The sequence below is a fragment of the Peromyscus maniculatus genome, chromosome 19 (assembly GCF_049852395.1).
Source record: "Peromyscus maniculatus bairdii isolate BWxNUB_F1_BW_parent chromosome 19, HU_Pman_BW_mat_3.1, whole genome shotgun sequence".
NCBI lineage: Eukaryota > Metazoa > Chordata > Mammalia > Rodentia > Cricetidae > Peromyscus > Peromyscus maniculatus.
The window spans coordinates 48231456-48248690 of record NC_134870.1 but is presented as its reverse complement, the minus strand read 5'-3'; the positions used below and the strand labels follow the sequence as shown (position 1 = coordinate 48248690).

Below are 17235 nucleotides of genomic sequence, written 5' to 3'. Positions count from 1 at the left end.
TGGCTGATGTTAACTTCTGGTAATTGAGGTGAGGCTGATGCCAAATTGCTGAATAAAATATTTACAGGTCAGTGGATTTCTGGAACACCATTTGTACACTTGAAGGAAGAAATGAGGATGGTATCCTGAAGATGGTGCCCATGAGGTAATGAAATCATCACCAAGAAGAAAGGGTTAACGTCCCCATCTGTTAAGTCAGTCATAGAGGTTGAAAGGAATAAAGTTCTCGGGGAAGTGTCATTTGAGGACAGTTCTTCAAGGACTGCTCTGCCCTTGACTGCTACAAAACATCACTAGAAACTAAAAGGTAGAGTGGAGATTGTTCTACCCATAATTCCCAGGAAAGAGGGACAGAAATCATCACCCATGAGACACTTACTTCTCTGACAAGAGGTGCCCCGGAATCCGGGTGCACATTCACAGATGCCGTCGTCAGGAGAGCAAGAAGCCCCGTTTTTACAGTAGCAGGGCAGCGAGCAGTTAGGACCCCAGCGTCCCTCGGCACACACGCTGTCACAGTGCACACCTGAAACAACACACACACACACGACAGGGCTGAAGGGGCCGCCATGTGGGCTTCTGAGGATGTTAACACAACAATGAGTGTAAATAACGAGGCTCGAGAATGGTGTGAATGCAAGTGTCCCAGACAGCAGTGAACAGAGATGATACCAGGCTTAAAATCCACTTACTGCCTATATACGCCAGTACACAGAGTCATCCTAACATTAATGAATACCCAGAATTCCCTCCTACCACATTGATTTTCTTCTTCTTAATAGAAGGAAGCAACAGGAAGCCCAAAGGCTCTGTCTATTGAAGGCAAAATTTATATAAAAAAAAAGACTATTGATTTCCTATTTATCCCCCCCCCATTCTTTGTTTTTACAGAGAAATGAACAAAGTGTACAATGATCAAGCAAAGCACAAAATGATTAAATTCTTTTATGTGAAGGAAGCCCGACTGGGTAGTAAAAAAGGAAACACAATCCTAAAATATTTCAATGATCTATTGTGCTAGATACGCTGATATGCTCATATGTATAACCAACTTCATCCTTAAGAATTTCATTTCACATTAGACAGATAGAGGCAGACTATCACGGCCAATAACGTGGAGGTGCTATTTTGTTCAGGAAATAAAGAAAGCTTAAATCAGTCATGACCCAGTAAACAAATTCTTACAGGAAGCTGAGTCTGCAAGAATAAAAATAAAGTTAGGCATTAATGGAGGCAAAAGCGGGTTTTGTAAATTTGTATTTAAAATACAACAGGGATCTCTTGGTTGCATCAGAACTCTCAGAGCCTTTCCCCTGCAAAGGAAAGGGTTTTGGCTAGGGCTGCACTGATGACTGACAGCCTCAGGACAAGTGAGAACACAGTGGGGACATGCTCAATCCAATATTCCAGAAAGTTCACAGCGACCCTGCCTGGAGAATGCCGGGTAGGTCACACCACATTTAGCCTGCTTTTTTGGAGAAAAGTTATTGTGCCCTGAACTTAATATGGAAGACACTATAGATGACCACAAATATGCCACCAGCTGGTATAAAGCCATTTCTGTAAAATAATAAATCTCTGCTTTTTCCTGTCCCCATGTCCATCCTCCAGAGAAGCCCTTAGCTTAGCAAAGGCTGGCCAATGAGGTACAGCCCCACTGTGTCCAACTCAGATTATCAACAGACTTTCATTCCAGAGGAAACAAGTTCTGGATACAAAACTAATCAGGAGCTAAACGTCCCCCACAGGATAAGTAACTAAAATGTGGGTCTGCTCTTCTTTCCTGTGGTCACACACATCTCACTTTTCAAGGTCTTTTGGAAAGCGAAGACCCACTTGCAAATTCAATACCCTCTGAAAATGAAGCGCCAGCCATGGAGACTCAGCAGATTTTTTTTTTAAACCAATACCTATACCGCACAGAACTGTAAGGCATTCAGAGCAGCAGTGAACTCAGGCTCAGGCTACAAATGCAAGCTTTGCTTTGTGTCTGAAGAGAGTACTAACTAGCGTAACCCGCCTGGGGCTTCTCTCTCAATTGGAATTCAGGTTTTCCATCCCCACTGTAAGCCAGGGCTCCCGTTTGACAGCCAAGGCAGTCAGGAACCACCTGCTTCACAGATCCCGATGGCCCTGAGCATTTGGACCCAGATCCATGCAGGCTAATCTCAACAAGAAGCCTGAGGAAGTAGAGCCCAAGTCATTACTCAGCTAACCTTATAATCATTCTGAAAGTTAGTTCTGATTTCTTAATGCTTTTTTATGTGGAATGGGGTTTGAAGCATGAGACTTGGCCATTTAAGGTGAGTTAATTTATCAGCTATTGGCCAAATCATATTACACTTACATTCAGCCATAATGGAATGGAATACACGTCAGGTCAAAAGTATATACTGGCTGTATTAGTCATGGTTCTCTAGGAGAATGGAACTGATAGAATGAATCCATGTGTGTGTGTAATCTCTAATATATATATTATATATACATATATATGTACATATATATGCATATATATGGGGTTTACTAGAGTGTCTTAAAGACTTTGGTCCAGCTAGTCCAGCAATGGCTGTCTACTAACAGGAAGTTCAGGAATCCAGTAGTTATTCAGTCCCAAAACTGGATGTCTCAGTATATGCCTGAATCTCAAAGAAGTAGACTCTTATGCCAGTGAAGAAATAAACTTGCCAGTGAGAGTCAGAACAAGCAGGCAAAGATCAAGCCCTTCCTTCTTCCATGTCCTTTATATAGGATGTCACCAGAAGACGTGCCCCAGATTAAAGAAGGGTCTTCTCACTTTAAATGACTTACCTAAGAGAAAAAAATCCCTCACAGATATACCCAGCCATTTGGGTTTTAGTTAATTCCAGATGTGGTCAAGTTGACAGCCAAGAATAGCCAACATAGTGGCATGAATATTATAGGTTATCATGATTTGTGGATAAGCACACAAAGCTAGTTATGAAAAATGACTGAAGGCCAGATTAGTGATTGAAATTAAGTGATCCTGTGCTTGGTATCTGATTCCTCTTCCCTCAAGAGATTCGTCCAGCTGGCTAGCACACGCATCTGTCATGATCAGCCTCATCAAGGTAATTTTCCAGTAAGTAAAAAGCATGAAAAAGTAAGTAAAAAGCATGGAACCGCCAGGAAATCCATTGGAAAAAAAAGCAAACAAACAATGAAACACTATGTTTCACATGATTTACCCCTCATTTTGTTCCAGAGACTGCCTGCCTCCAGTCATATAAACATATTTCAGCAGAACCAAATTTGTTTTTTAAATAACTTTGGTTTCTTTAGTTTTAGGATTGTGAAAGAATCTTTCCATTGAATGTAAATTATAAACTTCCCATTTTCTAGTCTTTCTTCGAAATTCAAGCTCTTTTCTCCTCTTCTATGGTAAAAGAGTAATCATTTTGCATATATTAATGCCTAATCTATTTCAAGACAAGTATCAGAGATGAGAGAAGCCCATAGAAAAGCAAGGTGCCGTCTTCCTTCTACAGCATCCTTTATCCCACATTCCTGCCTCTCCTCAGACCCACTGTGCCTCTTTCCATCTCTTCTTCCATTATATATTCAGGGAAAAGCATGATAAATCTGTTATTGCTGGGATCTTCTTTCTCTAAAGATTATTAATATTGCAAGAAGGCACACCCTTTGAGAGTCAAAGAAACAAATACCTAACTGTAAAATGTCAGGCAGTGAGAGTCACAATTAAGTCCTGGCTAAGTGTTTCTTTGAATCACGTCCTAGTATCAGGTTGGGGAGCTGAGTAAGGACAGCCCTGCAGTGAAGCATGCTCCAAGATGTCGAACGAGTGGTAAGTTTGCTTAACACCCTCTCCTCTCATCATTTCTACTGATCTCATACTTCCCAACTCTGATAGAGTCCTACACAACATATTCTTGTTTCCTTGTTTGCCAAAGACGAAAAATAATTTAGGTCGATATGCCTTCTGGGAGTCCAGCCAATGCTGGCTTGTTGATGAGACATTCTCCAAAAGAGTTAACTCAAGGCCCTGGGACACACCCCCAGCTCTGTCCAGTGAACTGGACCAAGGAAGGAGGGAAAATAGTTCTATGCTGAGGGCATAGTGACTACAAGACTCAGAGTCCCAAGAAGCATGCAGAAATCCTTCAAGAATTACCAAAGTTGGGAACAGCTGGAACTTAGGACCTAGAAATACCAAGCAAAGCATGTGGACAGCCATGGACTCATAAAGAAGAGCTAAGAGCACCATGCTGTGGAGGGAGAGACCCCACCCCTGTACCACACCACATTAGCAGAGACCCAATGAGGGATAGCATAGATGAATTTGTGCTTTATAGGAGAGTGGATGAAGGTATAAGAGATGCATCTTGAAGATAAAAAGTCTGGTAACAAATTGAGATTATGGAGGTGGAAAGGGAGAAAAATGAAAAGGCACTGAACAAAACCAATCACAGGGGAAGAAGAATTCTGGAGACCAGCGGAGAAGTTGCGAATGGAAAGTTCCTCTGTCCCTCTCCCTATCCCAAACAACTCACTCTGTCAGCTGGGAGATCAAGAGAGCCTGGCTGTGCTGTCTGGAAACGGACGCATATGGAGTGTAATGGCTGGCCCTGGGTGCCAGTGTGTCTAGATGAAGAGGAGCGTGCTTTCAGTATGTCAGTGTGTCGGTATGTCTGTCAGATGCTTCAGTGTGTCTGTGGGGATGTCTGCAGAGAGGATGTGGCCCAGTGAGTAGTGGGAGAGCACTTGCCCTGAATGTGAGGGCTCTGGAGAAGCTAGAGCAGGAAGAAGCCAAGACACAGTCCACATGGGTGCAAGCACCGTTTCCTTCCGGAATGGGAAAGGCTAACTTTCAGGGCCTGGGAGCTGTTACCCCCAACTAAAGAGGAATAGAAAAAGAATGAAATCCCCTAAGATGATCTCTTTGGGATATCCACCAAGGAACAGACAAAAACTTCAAAACTAGTTGTTTCTGGAGACGATTCCTAAAATATTTGGGAGAGGGGCAAATGGGAAGAGGGTGGGTTTCTATTTGCAGACAGATTTGCTCAATGGAAGCACTTTTTTTCTGATAAATTTTCCAATGCTGATAAGGAGATCTGCGAGGGACTGTTTTTGCCAGGACTGGGGACAAAGAGCCCATTGATAGCCTCCTCAAGTTGCTAGGCAATGGCTGAATGACCGTGATAAACTTCAGCTTAAGCAGCACTAAAGAAATGTCCGTGCATTTAATGCCTGATGCATTAAGCCAGGGGCCTCGATGTGAAACCAGCATTCACTGGGCATTTGTGATTGCATGAATGTAGTAAATAAATCATCGAGGATGTCATTATTTCCCCTTCTTAAAGATGTAGCCCCAAGTCCTCATCTCTTTTATACCTAGTATGCCAATATTGCAATATCTGGGATGTTGGAAAATAAAGAAAATGATTTTGATTTAATGGCTTGACCCTGGGCAGCAAACCAATAAATACATGCTAGAGTGAAAAAGAGATATTTGTTAATGCTAATTAGGGTAGGTAACTGTAGAAGAACCATGCTGTTTAGTCATAGACTTGCTAGTTTCCTAATTTCTAACATCATCCTCAAAGTGATGGTACAGATGATATAGACAAATTATTCACCAGTGTGCCTACCACCTCTGTCCATGCTTCATCGTTCCTGACAGAACAGAGAAGGAGTTGGTACAATTCTGTCTCTCCACTCCCCGTGCCCAACCATAATGGCAGCAGAGAACACAGAGACACCCAACTTGTGGTTATTAAATCACACTTTCGTATTGGCTGTTGACAAAAAGTCTCTCTCAGTCATAGAAATGAGGGAGGTTCACATCTGTAGCAACAAGGCCAACAAGCTGGCAAGCACTGCCTGTCTGAGTGCAGCCCTGGGTGAGAGCCAAGAGCAGGCTGCGGGGCAGACTAGGAAAGCCGGGGGCTTTCCTGTAGCCATTCTTACTTCAGGGTGAGAGCCTTCTGTCCATCAAGGGAGGGACAGACAGACGGATACCTGCACACACACACATACACACACACACACACAACATGCCTAGGCCCAGAAGGTCCCAGAAGTGGGTCATTTGCATTTGTGGTTAATTGGGCATTTGCATGTTGATTAAACCCGTTCGTGTAGTTATTGACTTGAACTTGGATTCCCACTTAGGTGACTCTGGGATGCCACCCTTGCAAGGCCCTCAAGGTAACCTTTAGCACCACTGAGGGGCTAAGGTGCCAGAGAGCTACGTTGAGATAGATGAGTCCCTGAAGGTAGTTTTCATCTGTACCACTGGTCACAGTGGGTGTTTGGGACAGGAAGGCTGCCAAGTTCTCCTTCCTGGGGGCCATGAGAAGCTGGTCTCTTGTCACCAACATCCCCATGGGGCTCTCCTTCCAAGTCCCCCATTCCTGGCTGGGCCCAGGTGAGTACCCTACCTCTGATTTCATTCTGCTGTTCCCATCTCCTTGTTATACCATGTCTTGATCATCCCATTCATTTGCCTAAGGGGCTCAAGGGTTGATGTGATATCCTAACTCCCTTTCTGCCAATTTAGTATTTGTGGTGGTTTGAAAGAAAATGGCTTCCACAGGGAGTGGCACTATTAGGAGGTGTGGCTTTGTTGGAGTGGGTGTGGACTTGCTGGAGGAAGTATGTTACTGGGGGTGGGCTTTGAGGTTTCAGATGCTCAAGCCAGGCCCGGGCTCTCTCTCTCTCTCTCTCTCTCTCTCTCTCTCTCTCTCTCTCTCTCTCTCTCTCTCTCTCCCTCTCAGCTTCTTCTCCAGCACCATGTCTGCCTGTACACTGCTGTACTTCCTGCCATGATTATAATAGACTAAACATCTGCACTGTAAGCCATTCCAAATTTTTCCTTTATAAGAGTTGCCATGGTCATGGTGTCTCTTCACAGAAACCCTAACTAAGACAGTGTTCAAATTTCTTGTTCTAGTTCAAAGACATCTTTGAGTGTTTTCAATTCTTTGGTCACTGGTATGAGGCTTCTGTCAAGAAATGGTCCCTGGGCCCCATTATCATCAATAATTAGGATGATAAGATGTACCAGATTCCATTAAATGGACTGGAGTGTGCCAGTCTGGGGCTACTAGGATAACTTTTGAAATGACGTAAAGGACAAGTCAAATCACGGTGTGCAGGTCGTATACTAGACAAGTGCCCCTGGCAGACATGCAGCTCATCCCCATATGCCAAGGAAAGCATGCTGAGAGATTTTCAAAGCTTTTCAAATTTTGTACCAAAAAAAAAAAAAAAATGCTTCATAGACTGGTGAGAGCTTCCTCCTCTCCACCCCGCCCCTTCCACCCTCCAAATTCCCATTCAGTAGGCGCTAGATTATGCCTGGGAATATGCAAGTGGAAAGAGTTCCCAGGTGACAGTGATCTTGGCCAGAGCTGGGAACCAGGCCACAGACCACACGTGTTTTCAGACAGCTGGAATTAAATGGTGATTAGCTGTAACGCTCGGTGAATAGGTGTTTCTGGCTGACTGAACCCAGAACAGAAAGGAAGAAACATCAACCTGTTTCTACTGGTTTTTAGGAAATACTTTATAAAGCCTGTCACTCCATCACTACTCTGGAAAACTGCATATACATGTACATGTCTATCTATGTAAAACTAATTATATTTCATCTGGAATTTCTCAATCATTTCTGAAAAGCTGGTTTCAGTTTATCACGGTGTGAAATGTGTTTGTACACCTGCCATATATGGTATGTGAGTGCACATGAATGTGTGCAGTGTATATGCTCACGTGTACAAAGCCCAAGACACAGCCTAGATATTCTTGATGGTGTGACAGAATAACACAGGCCCCAGAGTTTTCTAATGAGGTTTCTTTCAGATAAAATAACCTATTGGCTGGAAATGTCAATAACTAAAGTTTTAAATATCTGCATATTACAAACATGCATTCCTTTCTTTGAGAAAACGGTGCATTAACTTTGGAAAGAGAGGTTGGAATAGCAAATGCACTCTGGGTTTTGCTTGACTTTCACAATATTTGGGGGGGCAGGTTTCAAGGCAGGGTTTCTCTGTGTGATAGCTCTGGCTATCCTGGAACTCTGTAGACCAGGCTAGCCTAGAACTCACAGAGATCCACCTGCCTCTCCCTCCAGAGTACTGGCATTACAAGCATGTGCCACCACCACTCAGCCACAGTATCACATTTTTCTACCTAGGTAAGACACGCTAATATTTATAAACCTATTTTCCTCAATTAAAAAAATTGAAATTATATATAATTATATCATCTCATCTCCCCCCCTTTCCTCCCTCAAACCCCACTTTATGTCTCTCCCTGCTGGCTCCCTCTCAAATTCGCAGCCTCTTTTGATTTAATTGTTATTATGTGTATACTCAGACATGCATAATTTGAATGGAGTCATGCCACCTGAGCTGACAATGCCCTCCCTCCCCTGGTCAAGAGCCATAGACCCTCGCCCTATTTTATAAATCTCAGCTCCTAGCCGCACAGTGGTGGCGCATGCCTTTATTCCGAGCACTCGGGAGGCAGAGCCAGGCTGATCTCTGTGAGTTCGAGACCAGCCTGGTCTACAGAATGAGTTCCAGGAAAGGCACAAAGCTACACAGAGAAACCCTGTTTTGAAAAACAAAAACAACAACAACAACAACAAAAATCTCAGCTCCTTTAGGAAGATGCAAACCTGAGGCAACGCCATGAAGTTTTGAATGGTGGTGACTATGGGTTAAGACACTAGACTTCCTTAAGATGAGATGACAGCTCAGTCTAAGTGGCTAATGTCTTCAAATGTCCCCTCACTACCCCCTCCGCCTGTGTGCTCTGCGATGCCACCCTTGAACCCTTTGTACCACTTTTGTGACTGTGGCCAGAGGAAGAGCCTGGGCCCTGCATTGCAGTTCACTGAGGACATGCCCCTGTTACATCAGACTGTACCCTCTCCAGCAAGTGATCCCTAACATGTCACCTAGAACAGTCTGAGCCATAGAGAAGAAAGAAGGCAGATTCACGTGCCTCCATGGGCTCAGGGTAATGATTTGGCTGAAAGCTGGCTCCCCGGTGAGAAGCAAAGCCTTCTACTTGTGAAAAGTCTTAACAAGGAACTTATTCAAACCAAATTTATCAGTGAAAAAAACATGAGTCTGTTCATGGCTGACAATGAAATGATGCCCTGTATAAATATTACACAGACTCTGTTCTTACTGTTTAGAAAAAAGTAACCCAACTCTCATTCCAAATGTGATCTGTTTTTAAATTTTTTGGAACTGTCTTTTCTCCCACATGTTTGCTTGTATCAAATGTGTTCTTTGAGTGTGGGGAACAACTTTTTAGCAGGCTCAGGGACGGACAACTATTTACACACCCAGGCTCATGGAAGACCTGGAGAAATGAGGCATTGGGACCCCTGGGCTGGCCTGAGAGCAATAGAGACTGAAGTACAGGCTATAAAGCAAAGAGACAAAGGAGAGAGGAGAGAGGAGAGAGGAGAGAGAGAGAGAGAGAGAGAGAGAGAGAGAGAGAGAGAGAGAGAGAGAGAGAGAGAGAGAGCGAGCCAGAGAGCCATGAAGCAGGAAGCAGGCTGGTCACAGATGGGCAGGGGGATTACAAGATCACATTGTGTGGCAAAGCCAGTGCATTCCCACAGGAGCCTGGTAGGTCTAAGGCCAGATGGGATAATTTGTCTTACCCCATGACCCAGACTGTGGAATGCCAGGAACACATTTTTTGACTGGCTCGAAGCCAAGTCATCTCTTGCTTTTCTCATGTGTACTAGGGTGTTCCTTTCTGGTTCTAAATCATCAGAGTAGGTTGACACCCAAGCTGTGGCCCGTGTGCCCAGTGACACCCCCCTACTCTCTATGTATTTAAAAGACAAACGTAGGTTTGGTAGAGTAGGCCCAAATTAGATAATGTGGCCTCTGTTAGTCTTGATCTGAATTTACCAGATTAGAAGTGTTCCTTTGCCTCACTGAGGTCACTGAGAATTTAACAGCAGTCCATCCATTTGCAAAACCCTGGAACCCTGGTGAAATCACAGATGTGATTTAATGCCTGACATGATCCAGCATCCACATCAATGATGGAGAGGTGACAGGGACTTTTGTGCTATAAAGCCAAGTTTGCAAGTCAAGAGGGAACAACAGGGACAGGGACCTTGACTCCATGGGTCACTCCTACTGACAGCAAATGAAGTCATTGTACCAGCTTGGTCTATCCAACAGGTGGCTCTAAGGCACTAAAATGTGACCGTCCACCCCTGTTTTCTTCTACCCACAACCAAAGAAACTCACAGCAAATTTTGGAGGGGGCAGACATCCTCTGAGGGGTTGCTGGTGATAGGCCATGCTTGTGAATCTGAAGACTTAATGTAGCTGAGTTGCCAATGCTCCCCAAATTAACCCATCAGCTAAACCCCACTAAATTTCCATCTTACTTATTTGTGGAAACTGGTACATAAATGCTAAAAGCTATGTGGAGATTCAAGGGATCCAGCATGGCGGAGACAACCGTAAGAGGAAGCAAGGGTAGAATGCTCACCCTTCTCCCAATTTCAAACCTCCTACACAGTCACCATAATCAAGGAAGAATTGTACCTATGTGAGGACAAGCATACAGACCAATGGACCGGACTAGAACATGCAGAAATAGGCTTCACATCTATGGGAAACTGATTTCTGGCAAGGAAGTTAAGACAGCCAGTGGGGGAAAGAACAGTCTTCAAACAACTGTGCTGAGATCACAGGTTATAGAATGAAGTTTGACCCCCTGATCACAGTATATAAAAGATCAACTCAAAGTGAATCAAAAACCTAAGTATAAAAGTTTTAGAAACTTTAGAAGACAACGTAAGAATAAATCTCAGCCGTCCTGTGTTAGACAATGATTTCTTAAAATTAATACAAGAAGCACAAGGGAACAACATTTTAAAGTTAGGCAAGGTAGACATTATCAGAATAAAAACTTCCACTGGAAAAATGCTATGAAAATATCAGGGAGAAAAAAAACAGAAAATGGGAAGGAATGCTTGCAAGTCATGTCTGGTAAAGAACAATAATATAATGTGGTCTTAGAACTCAATGATATAAATAAAAATAACTCAGTTAAAAATTAATGAAGGATCTGAATAGATATTTCTACCAATTTTTACAGGTGGCCAATAATTGTACGGATGATGGATCTTCAGCATCCTCAGCCACCAGAGGAACACAAAACAAAACCTCAAAGAGGTTCTACTTCACACCCACCGATATGGATGCCACCCAAAAGACAAGTGTGTAGTGGGGATATTAAAAACGATCAGATGCTGCTGGTGAGGATGTAAAGCAGTCCTGCAAGAAGAGCGATGTTCTCGCTCATGATTTACAGACTTTGAAGATGGCACTAAATGTCCAAGCAAACCTGAACACCCTGAGTAAAGACATCATTCTTCTTCCGGGACCACTATTCACCTGATAAACTTCTTGGCTGAACTCACGGAGTCACATAAATAAGGAGGAGTTTCTACCCCATGGTTAGAAATTTTGTGCTCAATCATAACATGAATTTACCTTGACTCAAAATTTAAAGGAAATAAAGTTTTCAAACTTTTATTTCCAGGAATGAGATTTAATATTAGTATATGAATCATATTAGTTAATAGTTTTATCTCTATGATGATTCTAATTATAGTCTTGGGACTTATTTTTTTTTCTCTGTCAACACTCAAAATATACCACAGAAATCTTGCTGGCCTACATTCTATCAATGGTATTTAAGCTCAATGAAACTGGCTACCCTTGGTGACTGATTAATCACACCTAACACATAACATTTCATGGACAAAAAAATGTGTCCACTTGCTAGGGACTTTACTGCATTTTTTTTTCTGAAAAAATAACCTGTGTGTTTCTTTGAAGGAGCAGGCAACACCACTAGATACTAAAGCATTGGTTATTTCTTTCAAACACTGGCCCTAAGCTCGTACCTGACCATCCAGGGAGGCAGCGGCAGTGGCCTGTGATGGGGTGGCAGCCATCTGCGTGGCTGCAGTCACAGCGCTCAGCACAGTTTAGCCCATAGGTGCCATCCTGCAAGGAAGGGAACATCAAAGCCGGCGATGACAAACCTGAGCATTCCCATGGCAGCAAACAACAAGGGCCCTGATGCTTCCTGGGAACAGGCATCACATCACCTCTCCCATGATGCAAAATGCAAGCTGGACGGGGAACATTTTAAAATCAACTCTAACTTCAATGACATCAACTCTAACTTATGTTTGATGCAATAGTTGGGAGATGTGCATGGTGAAAGCAAGTATGCCAACAGGAATGTATGATGCATACATACAATAATATAATATAGAATACAATAATATGATATAGTAATAATATAAGCGTGCCAATTGACTAAAAGAGCTTTTTCTTATCATTACCACACTTGTAAAAATATGTTCATTTGTCTCTAATTATTCTCACAACATAGTTCAGTGTTCCCTCCCTATAATTCTCTTCCTTGAGGAAAAAGAAGTCTTTGTCCACATAAAGAAGATGTACATGCATACATATAAACACACACCTACATTAAATAGGTGAATAGATGATAAGTACATAGATACATAGATATGGATACATAGATGTTACACATGTTATATACAAATTAAGTTCATGTCCATCAGCTCTTGTCAGTGGGATACATGACACAGTAAAGAAAATTGAAAATCCGTTGTTATTTTCTCTAATAACTCTCTTCCTTTCCAAGAAAAAGTCTAAACTGTGTATGATGTAAGACTGTAAATAAACATTACATTGGCAGCCTCCTCATCTGCCCCTGGATGTACATGCTACTATCAAGGGGCCCAGTAAAGAGGAGGCTGTTGGTGGATAGGCATGACCAGTTGTTCATGAACAAGAATGGGAATTTTTATTTGTAGAGAAAACTTATTTGCGACCCCAGATCCTAGGAACTGGTATAGGGAACTACAACACCTTTCTGTGTCAACAAAACACTGGGGAAAACAGCCCAGTGACTGCAGCTGGGGACATGGAAGCAGCATTATCAGGCAGCGGGTGTTCGGTGACGTAATCATTTGTCTAGAATTTATTAAGCAAAGAAACCAACTAAACCACTTGTGAGGCTCCACTGAGGTTGGACAGGATTGCACAGCAGTTAGCGCTGTTAGAACGGAAGCCACTGGACTGTCAGATTCCCCTGATTTACTACTACGTCTAATGCAAAACAATGGACGGCTTGCCCTGAGTTTCCACTTTGTCCACAACGGGGAAGCAGAAGACCACCTAACAGTCCCGTGGAGCTTTGTTAATCTGCCCACTGGTCTGAAGAGAGACAGCAAAGATAGCTTAGCTCCGAGGGCCTTGGGGAGCACAGAATAATGCAGGGCTGGGATCCTTTCTCTCTTGGGAAGTGGGTTGTACTTAACAAGAAGGATGCCCAGAGGGGGAAAGAGAAGTCCCGTGGAAGCCCTGTCTATGAAATGGCCCAGTTCAGGGGGCCGCATTGTTATCTGAAGATGTCCTGGGGGAAGAGAACACACACCACCGCTGATAGAATGCTTGCTGGCTCAAGAAGAAAGCATGGGGCACACAGGGAAGACAGCAGTTAAGTGCTTTGGAAAGCAAGCATGCAACAGGTCGCTGCAGAATTCCCTTCCCACTCCACCCTCAGCCAGTCTGCAGCACCTCGAGAGGAGACCTTCCAATGATGCGTGTCTCCAAATTAGGTCAAGGGAAGGGAGTGAGTGCTGAGGAGACTTCTGCGCCTCCAGAAATATTGACATTAACTGAGGTTGTTTCCAAGCCTTCTTTCATCACTTCAATGCACATTTCTGTGACACCAGCCCCCGCCCCCTTTTCAGGCCCCTGTCACTTCCCACCCCAAAGCCCGCAGATTTCCATTATAATGGGAACAAAAATACGCGGAGAGTTGACAGGCATACACTGCTGTTTGACCAATTCTGCTGCCTGGCTGCACCCCAGAGATGAGTGTGTAAGAAACTAAAAATGCTGGAGTGGGGGCTGGGAAAACAGATAGGGATGAAAGGAAAGAAGGGGGCATTCTTTAAGGCCTCCCTAACTGATCTCCACTCTATCCCTTTCCGAGCCTCGGTCCACTTGCACTCTTATAACAGTTACTGAAGATTGGGTCACACTCATTCACCTTCAGTCAGGAGAAACAAACACACCGACAAACAACACATTGCACAAAGAAGTCAACCCTGCTGCACAGTCCTCCGGGCATGGCTACCCAGAGCACACATACCTGGCAGGGAAGTTCACATTTCTCCCCTCGCCATCCGGGGGCACAGGTACAGGTCCCATCCAGGGTGTTGCAGGCACCCCCATTGAGGCACTGACATGTTAGGTTACAGCCAAAGCCCCATGTGCCGCTGGGGCAGCTGATGGAGCAGTCTACCCCGTGCCAGCCTACATGACAAGAACGACAGAGCGTGTGAGAAAAAACAAAGATGACCGGGAGCTTTGCTGAGCCCTTCCAAGCCACATCTCCCTTTAGAGACGTCTTGGAGATGCGTAACAGTGCTGCCTAGCCCCAGGCACAGCAGTGGCAGACAGCCTTGGCTCTGCCACAAAAGGCCTCCACCAGAAATGAAAAGGAACCCCCGAGGAACCAAGCAGCCAATTGTGCCGTGTGATCGGTCAGGGATGCCAACACTGAGAAGCACCCCTGGGCTACTGGGAAGGGATGTGGAGTGAGGTCACCTTTAATGTTGTGTGATGCTCGGGATAGAATGATAAGCTTTGTTTATTTATATGGGAGGAAGTAGAAGGCTTGTTCTTGGAAGAATAACCCCATCTTAGAAGCAGTAGCCATTAACCATGAAAAATGTGTTTCCAAGATCCTGGCTGCATCTATGGAGGGCACACTCTGGGCCACACATAAAATCTGTGCTGGCTGCATTTCTTGTCATGCCTCCAAGTCAGGCCATTTGGGGGCATAGACACGTCTGCGTGTTTACCCTTACCAAAATCATGGACTCAGACTTCAAAAGCTGGCAGCCACTTCAGAGATGACCAAATATGAGTTTCTTTCCTGGACTCGGGAGGGATGAGGGACGATGAGGTCACCCCGATTTTAGTGGCTTTAGAGCTAGAGCCCTCTTCAGTGTGTCCTTGCAGCGACTCTAGGAGGTGACAGGACCAGGATCTAATAAAAGATTCACACATGCATCCTCTTACCTGCCTTACAGATACAAGACCCATCCACAGGAGAACAGACAGCATCATTTTTACAGCCACAGCGAGAGGAACAGTTTATCCCATAGCTTCCCAGAGGACATGGAGTAGAACAGTCAATTCCCTAGATGAGCACAAGCAGCAAAACACAGCTATTTTTCTCCAACTGAAACCAACGCCAGTGCAAACACAAATATACCGCGGCAATGCTAATTGTGCGCTCTCTCTAATTTTAACACTCCATGCTTTTGAAAGTTGCTATGATACCATTCCTCATGCAAATTGTACCTATTCAAGTGCAACACTGGCTGGTCCACGATTGTGATAAAACATTAAATGGGACATGCCCTAAGCCTGCTGACTCTTTTAGATTTGTCTTCCTAACAGAACAACCAAACGAAACTTTCTCCCTTGGTTACGCAAGTAGATATATAAAAATAAGTTACAACTGTGAAATTATCGTCAAAACAAAAATATAAACACAAACTGCACATCATTTCTAAATGCTTCGTGGGCCCCTTTGTAGGATATGTAATGTTGTTAATGGTTGAATCAAAGCAACGCTCAGCCCGCGGTACGATTCAATTTATCCAACAGTAGGAATTAAACACAGAACGGAGCTACCTAAGGTGACTGAGGGATAATAAAGTCCTAGGGACTGCAGGCACAATTCTGCTCTCTTGTTGTACAGGTACATTTGCAGAAGCTACATTCTCAAACGGACTTCAAAACCACGTGCAACTGACTGCAGTGTGCGAATGTATCATAAATGCTAACTGATGCATGTTGTATCTTTAAGTTTTGTGGAATTACAATAGAAACTGTTGAAAATAATAACTAGGCTGGGCAGTGGCGGCATATGCCTTCAATCCCAGCACTCAGGAGGCAGAGACAGGTAGATCTCTGTGAGTTCTAGGCAAGTCTGGTCTACAAAGCAAATTCCAGGATAGCCTAGGCTATTTATTGGACAGAGAAAAGAAAATAATAACTAATAACAACCAATTGGAAAAACTATTTCTATGTCGCTAATAGGTCACAATAAAACAACTACATAAGGAATAATTATAATGGGTCACACTTCCTGATGAGTTCTAATATTAAACATCAATGACACCTTGATGGTTTTATTAGTGTTCTCAGTCATCAATGGAATGGTTAGAATTAACTTTCTCGGAGAGTTCTTCTCTCATGAATGCTATGAATGGTTTAACCACGTTCACTGTACTTGATGGTAGCTCACACAAATTGTGCTGTTGATCTGTTCCACACTGTGTATCCTTCTCCTGCCTCCCAGAGCCCAAGTAACTCACCTTGAATCCAGGAGCACAGGCACACCTTCCAGTCACACTGTCACAGTCTGCCCCGTTCTGGCAGCTACAGATCTCTTGGCAAGCTTCCCCATAGAATCCAGGAGAGCATGTTTCATTACAGTAGAGTCCAGACCAGCCTGGCTTGCAGTCACACTCGCCAGACATGGGATGACAGCTGAGAGACAGAGATGAAAGGAACAAGTCATTCTGGGATAAACATGACACTTCAGCCATGGACAAATGTCACTTTCTCAAGAATCACTAAATGTGCAGGTAATTCCATGAGCATGATTTAAACTTAATTCCTATGGTAGTGTGTTTAATTAATTGGCTGGCACCCAATTGTTACTACAGAACCAGTGAATGAAATCAGCCTCATGTCCTAGTCAAGTGACTATAATCAATAACCATAGCCTTGTGTCTAAAATTCTTTTTAATTGTCTTAAATTGAAAGCACTAACTCCGTAAGAAAGCAGCACTATGAGACACACTGAAGAGTTCCAGGCAATGCCAACTCCACTGTGTGATAGCCAGAGAATTCCAAAAGCAGTGACCTTGCCAACAAGCCTCTCCTCCAAACCCATCTACCTGGTGGTACCGCGGCAGCTGCCACCTGGAACAGTAGTCACATTGACAGGCCAGGCATCCAGCTGTTGCCCCACAGCAAATGGACACATCAGCTGTGCTAAGACGTTCATGCAAGTGAGTGGACACAATACAGCACTCTGTGGTATCCCAGCTTAAAACATGTGTGC

The 17235-nt window shown here is 43.8% G+C and overlaps 1 protein-coding gene across 2 annotated transcripts in view; it reads right to left on the bottom strand.

The window, feature by feature from the left end:
• Megf10 (multiple EGF like domains 10) overlaps positions 1–17235 on the bottom strand; it is a 163152-nt gene that overhangs the window by 23335 nt on the left and 122582 nt on the right. For both annotated transcript variants that reach the window (XM_042263911.2, XM_076555280.1), the window contains exons 10-14: positions 16481–16655; positions 15174–15294; positions 14239–14402; positions 11948–12050; positions 380–526 (exon numbers count right to left, since the gene is read on the bottom strand). In XM_042263911.2, the coding sequence (XP_042119845.2) occupies positions 380–526; positions 11948–12050; positions 14239–14402; positions 15174–15294; positions 16481–16655 (710 nt within the window). The remainder of the gene's footprint in view (positions 1–379; positions 527–11947; positions 12051–14238; positions 14403–15173; positions 15295–16480; positions 16656–17235) is intronic.